General features: G+C 29.0%; 1 protein-coding gene across 5 annotated transcripts in view; it reads left to right on the forward strand.

Annotated features, from left to right (window-relative positions):
• Window positions 1–12,590, forward strand: part of tok (tolloid-like protein 1 tolkin) — a 112,014-nt gene that overhangs the window by 19,316 nt on the left and 80,108 nt on the right. For all 5 annotated transcript variants that reach the window (XM_088182214.1, XM_088182216.1, XM_088182218.1 and 2 more), the window contains one exon: window positions 6,841–7,205. In XM_088182214.1, coding sequence (XP_088038340.1) covers window positions 6,911–7,205 — 295 coding nt within the window. In that variant the 5' untranslated portion in view covers window positions 6,841–6,910. The remainder of the gene's footprint in view (window positions 1–6,840; window positions 7,206–12,590) is intronic.

A 12,590-nucleotide genomic window follows, 5' to 3' on the forward strand; every position in this document is an offset into this window, starting at 1 on the left:
TATATGTTCTTATTGTATTAACAAAATATTTGGAGCAGCATTCTTAGATTTCCATAGTTTTGTTTTAGATTTAAAAGCAATTACATCATTGATTAGGGAATAGAAAAGTGCTTGATAGTATAAATAATTAATTAATTACAAATTTAATAATTAGCTTTTATCTGATAAAATATATTAAATACATTTATATGTGTCCTGTACCTTCATGAATGCAAGCTTTATATTTGCCCAAAACATTGTCTAAAAAACGCCTTTAAAGCCACCCTTAGATCATTCTTATTGTATGGCTTAGATACTTCAGCTTAGCATGAATAATAGTAAGTCAGAAAAGTCATGACAAAACACGTCCTTGTGAAATATACGCAAAATACTTTATTGACTAATGGTTGTGTTTAATGCATATTGTTTTATTGATAGCCAAAAAAAATATTGCATAGCTATATTTCTCTCCTATAAGTTTGATTTAGAGAGCATTTGAAGAATAGTTTATCCTTAAAATGAAACATTTATTATAATAAAATCTGCTTGAAAAATGTTATTAAAAAGTAATCGTAAAAATAAGCGCATCATCCTTTATAAACGAAATCTACATAAATCACTTTGATATGTTCATATTTTGCTTACTAAACTTTACGACGTCTAGTGTTTGATCTGGTTATAGCATCAGATTGAAGCTTGCCACAAATTTCTAGACTTAAAGCAGAATTTATTATCTTAAGACATTCGAAATTGACGAATAAACCAATTTTACTGGATCGTGACAAATCCTATTTGGATATGTCGAGTGAAATTATATTCCAGATAATGGATTTAATCATATAATTCCTTAAGGCAATTTCGACTTTTTTAATAATTAAGCTTAACATTATCTTCTTATTACTCTCTACCTAATACGTGTATGTATGTATGTATATATATTATACTAATATTAATTTCCAAGACATTTATTTTTAAACATATATATTTTATTATTATCCTATAAAATATTTTATGATTAATATGTTTTAAAATATATAAGCATATTTTAAGGTAAAATGTGTTTCTTACTTGTAAATGTAAATAGTAAATGTATAAAAAATCTTCATTGAAAAAATAGTAACAGTGTAACAATATTGTATTAATGCTTCTTTTACACATTCATTGAATAGTTAAATAGCATAATTAAAACGCCTCTTTTTACTTTTTACCTTATGATAAATTTATCTGTGCACACTATGCCATCGCTACATTCATTTACACACTTAAAAGTTAAGTATTATAAATGTGCCATATATGCATTGATGTGAATATAATATTATAAGTAATACAAGTATAGCTTACTTATTATATATAGAATATATTTTATAAACACAAAATTTGTAGTTGAACTTTCATATTATTATCTACTTTCTGTTGAGAGCGGGCTGTGGTAGCGGGTGTTTGCTTGTGGTTATTGTGCAATACTAGGTGTCCTACTTGATTTCTATATTCTTTGCTACTTTTCGTAAGGTTTTTTGTGGTTATACTTGGTGTTTTACAGATTTTCTATATTATTTTTTGAGCTATCCTTTAGTATGACAGTGCTCTCTTCTATTGTTTAAAGCCACTATTATCATTCTCGTAAGGTTCATATTGGGATACATGAGGATTGATCATTTACATAAGACTAATCTCACGGTGTATTATAAATCTTTCGAAAGGACTTTATGTGTTCGAAACAATGTTACGGTTTTAAGATTTTATACTAATTAAAAATAATTTAATTGAAATATATATATAAAAGTTTAAATGTTTTTCCTTCATGAGATATCATTGGATTTATAAAAAACATATTTTACATAACACTTGCTTGATTGAATGAAATTTATAACGGAATTTTCTTCATTGTTGATCTCAACAAAATTTAAAATTAATATTTTGCACAGTAAACGAAAAACAGCAAATGCCGTTGGATAATAATTATACTCAAATAAAAAATATTTCCATGAAATTTTCATTCAGATCGACGAAAGCCACGAGAATTTTTGCCTTTAAAATTAAAATGAAATACGTATACATATATTAGCACATACACATACATACATATACATATTTTACCGCAAATGTAAATCGAGTTTTACTAATTGAGTTTTCATCCGACAAAAATTACATTTCAATTTTATGCGTTTTGCCCGAATCCGAATGCGTTTTGTGTGTGAATGTGAAATAAAAGGGTTCAAATGACTTTTTGAAACGTTTTGCGGGTACCAAAATAAAAAAATGCGCATTGCATATTTATTTCCCAGGATTAGCATATTTTTTAGCACTGATGAATATTTAATCGGGGTGGCATCTTAAAGTTTTCGAATGTAAATCCATTCAGTGAGTAGGTATGCTATGCCAGTTAAGCATTGGGATTTTATGATTGTGAAGATACGACACAGATGTCGATTGTTTTTTGTCTGGTCTTTGCGCTAAAAAGGGCTCGACACTCTCTCAGCAATGATCTATATTTAAAGCTGGATTTTTTATTGGATTTTTTTTACGTGCAAGCCACATGTTTGAACTCTGAAAGAGGATATTTGTTTCATGAGAGAGCTAACTGTCTTATGGAGAAAGAATCAAGTTCAATGACTGGTAAATATCACGATTTATCATATGCTTATTGAATACAGCACTTCTCAAATTTAAATAATGCATATTTTAATTAGTTCTTCCTTAAATAAGCCTTTTATATATTATAACAATAATTTTTATATTATTTTTCATAAAATCACAGTAGAGGGAAGAAAAAAATAGAGAAAAGAAAAAATAAAAGAACGATTGTAACAGTAGACTTTCATACATATAAATGTTGGGAGATCATGGATATCAGTGGGGTCCATAAAAGCCATAGGTGCTCTGCTTTACGTATTCAACTTTTTAACTGTAATTGTTTAAATATTTTTAACTTTAATAATATTAAAAATATAGCGCTCTTCCAATTCTTAGAGCTTCATTTCAAAGCGTGAGTAAACTTCTGGTGACTCAAAGAACGCCTTGCTGGACCAATTTGCTCGAAGTGAAAAGTGTTTTTTCTAGATTTTTATTATGTCGGTCTGAGAGTCTAGCTATGTACTATGTATAGCAAACTTTGTTGGCAAACTTAGGGCTCTGATGTCTCGTGTACTTCCATTTAAAAAGTGATTTGCTTTTTTGAGAAATGGAAGGAGATCAACGTCTGATTTATGCAATCATGGGTGATTCGGACGATGCTATAACCCAGTTTTTATAAGATCATTTTATTGCTTGATTTGCATAAAACTAGCACAATAAATCAGTGGTATTCGTTAAAGAAAATATCAGACGGTGTTTTTTTTTTAACTTTTTATCGTATCTTAGAGATTTAAATTATTAATTAATATATTATATAATTAATATTCAGATTATTTATCACAGATTATGTTTTCCTATATATCCTTTAACTCACGGATGAATATCGTGAAAAATAATTTAAATAAAATTCAGCTTATTCGTGCATATTGAATAATTTATAAAATATATTTCACTTATTCAGACGTTTGACCCTTATGCAGCATGAAAATGCAAGACTGCATACGGTTTTGGCATCTGCGATGGTAATTACTAAGCGCCATAATTAAGCGCCTTGTGACTATATGTTCAGAGAAATATAATATGACAAGTATTTTCAAAGAACAGTCCCTCACAAATTTCTATGAAAAGCGTCTAAAAAAGCATGTCTCTCACTGAAAAAAACAACTTTTAATAAGCTTTTTAACATTTTCCGAATAATCATTTCAAATATCCTTTTCATATTTGTATAATACGTGAAAAGTAACGATGTACCAATGAAATTTTTTTTATATTACTAATCTCTCGCTTAGGATTTGCCAGAGAGATGAAAATTAATCCGTCGCTAATTGAATCTTGAATATTAAACGAAAAACAGTTTTGGAAAGACTGGCTTTTGCTACGACGTCGTGATTTTAAACAGATTAGTCTTCGGGAAGCTGAAACAGGGCGGCTCGTGAATACTGAATAAAATGAAATTGAATTAACACGCCGCATAATACGTCATTTATACCGAAAAGGAATTAATATTGACATTATGTTGTAAACATTGCTTCTCATCTGACATGCACACGCCCTTTGACATATGAATTATCAAAGTATTGCCAAATATTTGCATGTGCGAGCGTGTAGAAACGCTCAATTTATCATTGTTATCAATTTTGCTAACTTCATTAGTCAGTATTAATATTCAAGTGCAAATTTACATTTTGAGTATGAAACATTTATTTAAAAGCTGTAAATAAATAGGATACTTAATACCATGATGTATAGTTAAGCGTATTTTTTTAATGACATTTTTATTTATATGATATAAAAAGCCAATCAAATATAAATTTTTACATATTCACAATTAAAAGCACTAATTGCATTGACAAATAAAACTAAAATTTTTGCTGATAGTGCTTTGTATATTTTTTTAAATAAATAATGTAAAATACAATCATTTTCTGAAATTAAAACTGTATTTTTTATTAGATTAACGGCTGCCTCAAATTTAAAAAAAATAGCATTGTTTCTTTGTAATATTATTTTCTTAAGAAACATACTAATTGATTTTTAATTTATTTTAAGTCATGCTTATAAATATTATTGTTGTTTTTATGACACGTTCTTTATCGGAATTTGTATTCATACTAGAGTTTAAATAAATTATAAGCTATATTTTTCTGGTTTTAAGAGATAGTACCTTTGATCTCTAGTACACATTTTCGTAAAATCTGCTTATACATATAGAAAAAGATTTGACCTATCTGTTTCAATACTAAAAATTACAATTTTGTGTCTATAGTTTAATCCTAATATAATATATACGCCTATAACCAGAGCAATTTAAACTTAAAATATTTATTTTTGTGCTAAGAATTTAACTGAAGAATTTCAAATGTAAAACAAAAAAATATTATATATAACTTACCTTAAAATTTATTGTAGAACTCAATTTCAGGTAAGTTTTATATAAAATTTTTTTGATTTACATTTAAAATTCTTCAGTTAAATTCTTAGCACAAAAATTAATATTTTATGTTTAAATTGCTTTGGTTATCAAAAATATTTTTACGATACATTTTAATTTCCTTTTTACTATATAAAAATAATTTTTTTTTTTGATAATTTTAATATGTGCATAATATCTTAAACTTTTGTTTATAAGTTATAAACCAATTTTATAATTGATAAAATATTCTTAATTCTACACTAAAATTTAATTGTGAATTGCTATTTTTATATTTTAAAAATTATAATGTGCAAATAAAATGAACATATATATTTTCAATTTTATGGCTGAAGATGTGTACACAGTTGCAACAGTTTATTTTATAAGCATGTATAAATTACCACAAACGGAAATGGAAATAAAAATGCCACTATCAGATAGTGCAGTCAAAATGGCAGATCTTACCCCCTTTGGACGCGTTAATCAAAAATAATATTTAATTGTTTTTTTTTTTTTTTTTTGAAAAATGCAAATTTTACTTTGATTCTGTGTTTAAATGTTGTGATTTTTTAATTTTTATTTATTTTAAATGATATTTTATGTTTATTCACAAAAAAAAGTTTTTTATTGAAAAGCATATTTTTACTGATTTTTGCGTAAAGAGATAAAAAATTAATTGGGCGACTTTAGTCGATTTTCGCGTTCAAAGGGTTAAAGCCGGAGAATCTTGGTTGGAGTGTCGAGTTGAATTATTGTGTCTCCAGATGCGTTTTTCTCCGTTTGCCTCTGTCTCTATGTGACCAAGTGTCACATCTTATACTGATGATTCCAGACAGTTCTAGCTAATTGCAGATGAGAATGTTGGTGAGGTAATTACATCTTTACACACCCACGAAATGTGTTCACGCCTTAAAAATACAACTATCGCGCATCCTTTCTATCGGTAGAAAGAAAAATGTGTTAATAGATGATCCGCGAAATATTAACAATTATGAAATACAACTCGACACTATTTTGGTCATTGTCTTTAAAATACAAAACATCTAATTTTAAGTTACAAGTGATTAGTCCCCTACAAATATTTAATATGATATCTTTTTTTAAACATCTGTTAACTTCTTCGTTTTTCAACTTTTTTACTTTGGAGAATACGAAAAAAAATATGTCAATTAATTGTTTGTTTTATAAAAGATCTTCGATACATAATACATATTTTTATAATTTTACAGCACAGTTTTAGGCTTTAGATTTTAAATATTGAATTTTTAAATAGAAAAGCAACTATTAGTATTTCTTATAAAATGTAAAAAATATATATTTTTTAATCTTTTTAACAGAAATAAAGTGTTTTTTATTACAGTGAAAGTTATTGATAATATGTCAAAAAGTTTTACTTTGTGTTTTGAATTAATAGTATACATATTTTTTTGTCAAACAAATATCTTAAAAATGTGCTATATATTTTTTTAGATTTTTATAATTTTTTTTGTAAGTAAAGTTTCCTGTTTGAATATAAGGTTTATTTTAAATCATAAAAAAGTTACTCGTTTACACTAATTCAATCAAGTTTTATTATATTGATTAATACAATTACCCACAAAATAAATTATTCATACTGCGTTTGCTTTTTATATTTTTATATATCGATTTCTATGCAGTTCATTAGTACAGTGCACGCTAGCAGAAATATTTTTATATGCAATTTTAAATTTAATACGTCACGAATTTGTATGTCGATCACGATTCGTCATTCACACACTCAATAAATGTTTACATTAATTCACACAATCAGCGTTCGTGTTTGTGACCTTTACGATGTGCCATAGCTTCGTAACTTTTATCTCTATAGTGTAGTGATATTTTCTCAATTTCAGTGAGCAGTCGACGTAGAGGTTAGCATGTAACTTGATCATTCGTCAGCGGCGTTCTAGAGAAGGTGCCAAAATGACCGGATCCGGTTTCCATATTAGACCGAAAATGTCGAAATCCCTTCGACGGATTAAAGTGTTCTTTTTGGGTGTGTTTTTGTGCTCTTTGTTCAGTGTAAAGTGCGGTGTTTGTGCTAAAATGGCTAAAGTGGACCATGATGCTACAGTGAGTGTTCATCATCAGACTGTGAATAGGCATATGCTAAAGCCAAGATTTGCCAGATCCACCAAGTTCTCGATCGAGGAGCTCCAGAATACAATATTCCCGCTGAAGGACACCAACGATCTAGACCTGGATCCTTGTAAAGCAGGTGAGTCAATTTAATCGATATTATCACAGTGAAGATAGAGTTATTATTAAAAATATGTTAATATAGTTAGGCAGAATAGATTGAGTAATGACTTAATATATGAATTTTTATCAATTAGTTTAGCATAAAATGAACTTTGAAAATATATTATTTAAAACATTAAATACTATAGATATTATGAAAGTATTGATGAGCAGTCCAGAAACCGTTTTAAATACTTTTCGGATTGATACCTTTAAAAGACAACTTCGTAGATAGTTTTTATCTGTAGCTTTCTATCTAATCTTATTTATAAAGGTCACTTCTTCTTGCTTTAAATTTATAACACTATTTTGACACTTTGTGTGTTATAATTTCATTGCTATAAACAAAACTGAATTGACCTGGATCATAAGTGTTGTCATCAGAGTAGAATAAGTTTATTTAAAAACATTAATATCAATCTGTAATATAATTTAATTCACTAATTATTTAGGAAATATTTGGAAAAAACTTACAAATATTTAAAATATTGCTTTCTAGTCTGTATATTTTTTGGGTAAAAATATCTTAAGAATCTATACGAGGAAACATCGTATTTAACAATTTGTTAAAGTTTGATATGATATTAAAATTAATTTAATGTCGACGCAGAAATTTCACTTTATTTTTAGAATATATGAAAATTATCTTCAATGAGTTGTCAGTGAAAAGTGGCGTTATCGTTGGTTTGGGGCGGGTGTCTTGTAACATCAGTGTACTCCATTAAAATTTTAAATTGAATATCGCAAGCCTTTCTCCATTATTTCCCTTAATTCCTACAAATTGAAGGAATTCTTTAATGATCAAATTTTCCCCTGGCAAATTCAGTTAACCACCTCGAAAATTTCACCGTCTCTCGTTCATTTCCATTTACATTTTTCCAACTGCGCTTCGAAAATAGACATACTGTATACTAATGTACATTTTATTCTCATAAAATTTATCGATGAATATAAAGCGTTCAAAGTGGTATAAATAATATATTCTGCTATAAATTAGACAATAGTAGCGAACAGTTATAAATGTCGCCTTAATCGGCACCAAGATTAAAACTTGGTTTTTATTCTGGAAAGTTTTCAATTTGTTAGCAGAGAAAACTTTTATTGCCCGAACGACTCATTGGTTTGCGGCGTGCAAACTTTTTTTACAGTCAAATTTTCTTATAAATATACATATATTTTTTCGGATAGAAACTTTCCAGTCCCTCAAGACCAATTCGTCGCGAATTTATTTCTCGTTACACAAAGTGAGACAATAGCGGATAAAGGTAACGAAGTTAAACTCGGACGTTTACCAGAGATTATATTTATATTTTTAAAACGTGACAATTTGTATTCAAAACATTCTTGAAAAAGAAAATAACTCGTAGGCACATCTTTTTAATACGGGCACAGAATATTTTATTACAAATGTAATCTTACTCCCTCGCTCAATTTTATGATGGATTTTTGAAGTATAATATATTTATATTGATCTATAAATAAACTTTTCAATTATCACAAAGTAGTATCTGATGACATCTTACAAGCAAATTAATTATTATATTTCTATTAAATTTAAAATCTTAATACAAAATATAGAAAATTAAAAATAAAGTAGTTTGTAATTAGTAAACTAATTTAATAGTTACGGATACAAATATAACTTGAAACTTTTATTGATATAATTATTTTTCAATCATGCTTTGTACAAATATACATGTTAATTCAGTAACAATACTTCAAATACCTCAATAATATATGATAATATGCTTGAGTAATGAAATGTGGTATTATGTGCTTATTGCAATGATGTTCATTCTAAAGATAAATTTAAAGAGAATACATTTTTTTTAAATAAATCTATTTTGTACTGTAATATCAGTGCTATTCAATCAGAAAATAGTATTTTATAATATATTCATTTCAGAAATATTTTTCTGCTTGTAATATTAAGTTCTTTTTCAGATTTTAAAACTGTTAAATTTATTAACATGTAAAAATATTTTTACATCTGATATAAATTACAGATATTTTTTTCTGTCTGATTTTAAATAATCAGGTTATCGCTAGAAGGTTATCTACCATTTTTTTTAGAAAACAAATCTTTAAATTTTTATGTAATTGACTTTTAAAGATATAAGGCATTTCATAAATAAAACAAGTCTAATAATTTAATACAAAATTTTATGTTTCTAAGACAAAAAAATAACAACTGGCACACATAAATAATTTTAATACATGTTTATTAATAATTATTAACAGTTTGTAATATTAATTTTAAATAGGCATAAATCGACTTATTTTTTAATATTTTTAATACAGATATTTTGCAAATAGAGGGTGTTCTAGGTACATGATATAGTCATAGATATATAACAAATTTAAAAATCGCATATAATATTATATGCCCGCATTGTGTGATACTTGCAGTCTGGTGGAGCTTTTGTGAGCTTACGGCGCGGAAGTTTTAACTAGTGCGCGAAAGTTTTCAACAGGAAAGAAATTTAATCAGGCGCCTGGTCCAATCTAAAGTATATCCAGCATTCGCGAAAAAAACATATCCCTTTCACTAAAGACGGTGATTAAAGTCACTCTGTGAAGAGAGCTTTGCGGGCAATTAACGCTGTGTTCCAAGGAAGACTGGTTGATTTATTACGATACTCTATTAAAAAGCCAGGGAGCGAAGGATGCAATGTCTGACGTCTTCACTGGTGCATTATAACAGTCTTAACTTGCTCTCTTGTTTTATACTTTAAGCCCGCTTTTATTAACCATAACAAAGTGCTACGTATAAAACACTCTTTTCAGTTTTTTTGTTTAAACATGGTCTTACACCAAATCGACATCTTTGTACTAACCTTAATGGGTGCTTTTAAATTAATTTTTTTTGTAATATGATGCTTCTTTCGAGGGGCGAGGAATTTAATGAGCTAAATTAAATTTTACCAGCGATAATAACTAACGTTAGAAGTCTCTCGAGAGTTGGCATATTGCCAAATTCCTTGGTCACTTAGTGGCCTCTTCGTTGCAAGTTGCAAGAAATGCACATTAGAGTTCTTGAATTTTATGAATTCAGGTAGAAAATCAAAATACAAACTAATGCACAAGTTGGTAGCTTTTTTTACTCCTGAAAAATTTGAAATTATTTAAAGAGTGTTATGTAATGGGTTTGATTGTTAAAGCATTAAACATATGTATTTGAAGCAACGATTTTATCAGGCACATTTAAGTGCAAGGAAGCGATTTGCAAGCAAATTAAATACTGAATTACTATTGCCATCGCCATGATAATAAATAAGTAGCAAGTGATAATTCAACAAAAAATTCTATTTAGGTAAATGCTTCATAAAATTAATGAATAGCATATTAAAAGACAATAATTCATACATATAACTACCTGCTATAATTAAAATGTAAATTACTTTATCTATTTGCGCAAATACTTTTTTTAATAAAAAGCGAAAGTTTTCCTCGAAAGCTCGCATTTTCCTTCTAAATAAATATACGACTAGTTGATTTATTATCTGGAATTCAGTCTACGTTGCTTGGTGATTTTGACGAAATGCCATCCATCGGTCGGAAAAGCGTGCACCGCGTTTTCTGTATGTAGAATGTACTCTCCATGAGAGTATATTTCATTTCGGTAGTCATTCGGTCTATATGGTCGTCGGTGGTGTGAATCCGGGTGGCTGGGTGGCCAAATGGGTGGTTTCAACATCGGAGAGAGTCTTTTGTTAATCGTCTGAACATTTATCTAGTTTAACCCGCGCGACCTTCTTCCATTTCACTACAATGTCGACACCCGGCCGCAATTCTATATGTTTTCACTCTATTATGTCTGTTACTTTTGTGTATTCCATTCCTTGTGAGAGAATTGAACTGGTGGTTTAAATAAGGGAGTAATTTCCATGTATAGACTTTTGGGGAATTATTTATTGTTATTCAAGGCAAATACAGTTGTTGAATTAAAAACGCTTTTCTATTTAATTTTCTTTGTACAAAATCAGAATAAAAAACGTATATATCTATATATATATTTTTTTTAAAAATATATACGTGTTTTTTTCGCGTTCATCTTTTTTTTTTAATGAGTCTTTATATTTCGCCAAGATTGTCCCAGCATCATCAGGAGCTTCCACATTTTTTTTACATCGCGCAGGGAAGGATTTTTTATTCGCACTTTTTTTATTGGTTTTATTGTTAAAAGCACGTTAGTTCAAATATTATTACCCTCACTGCTCCGTGGATATAAGCATACTCCTATATATATGCTCCTATCAGTATGACCCTTATGTATGCATTACACTCTCTGGAAGTTGCAACTGGAGTTGGCCGAGACCTACGACTTCGAGTAAGCGACCACACCGGTGCAAATTTCGGCGGCCGTGAATGACGTCCAGACGGCGGCTTCTATCACGTACAGCCCGGATATTTGCGTGCGATAAAAAAATGTGCCAAATAATCGCAATTTTTAAATTGTCATATTATTAAAATTACGCTACTGATAATTATATAAGTTTGTGTGGGCATTCACCAATACAATATCAGTGAAAACTTTTCGGTCGTAAATATTCAATTTGCGCAAAATCTTTGTCGGTTTTTGCAAAATGCCATAAGGCATGAAAATTATACTTCAGAATACGAACACCACTTCTGTGACTATCTTAGAATTTGTCGCCATCGATTCTAAATAAGAATTCGTTATGGTGTGACATTTATATAAACCGATCTAGGAAAATACATAAGGATATTTAAAACGATTTTTTTAAACAAAATCAAGTACCATTAATTATTTTTTGTTTATTTAATTTTATACGAAAAAAAATATAATAACGACATCTGTTAGCAGAATATACGATTTTTTTAACAAAATCAAGTAGCACTAATTATTTTTTAATTATTAAATTTTATATGAAAAAAATATAATAGGGATATCTGTTAGAAGAATATACTATTAAAAATGTAATTATTCCCTTTTGGTGCCCTAAAATATTCAAAGAGTCTGTTGAAGTCCTCGATAAGCATGTGGTATTATAACTTGAACACGTGACTACGATGCAGCGCTCGACATGCGTGTTGACCATAGGACGCCTACGCGCATACTGAAATTAAACCGAGTTACTCGTTCTATCTCAGTTTGCGAAACACCATATCATTATCTCTTTCACTGTCGTCACTGAAAACGCGATAGAGCGAAAGAGGAAGTATTTTACCGGTCGCGCTCGAAAGAGCAGCTCCGACTTCGATTCCTTTGACATCGGTCCGTTTGCCGACAATGTTCGGAAGCGCTCGAAGCTGGCCAAGTCGACTGAATCACCTTCACTTTACCTCCTGTTCTCGGTAACCTCGGACAACTTCCGAGAGATTTTAGAGCGGGCAGAAC

Source organism: Plectrocnemia conspersa, unplaced genomic scaffold, assembly GCF_051122295.1.
Source record: "Plectrocnemia conspersa isolate PC_06_02 unplaced genomic scaffold, ASM5112229v1 ptg000003l, whole genome shotgun sequence".
Lineage (NCBI taxonomy): Eukaryota > Metazoa > Arthropoda > Insecta > Trichoptera > Polycentropodidae > Plectrocnemia > Plectrocnemia conspersa.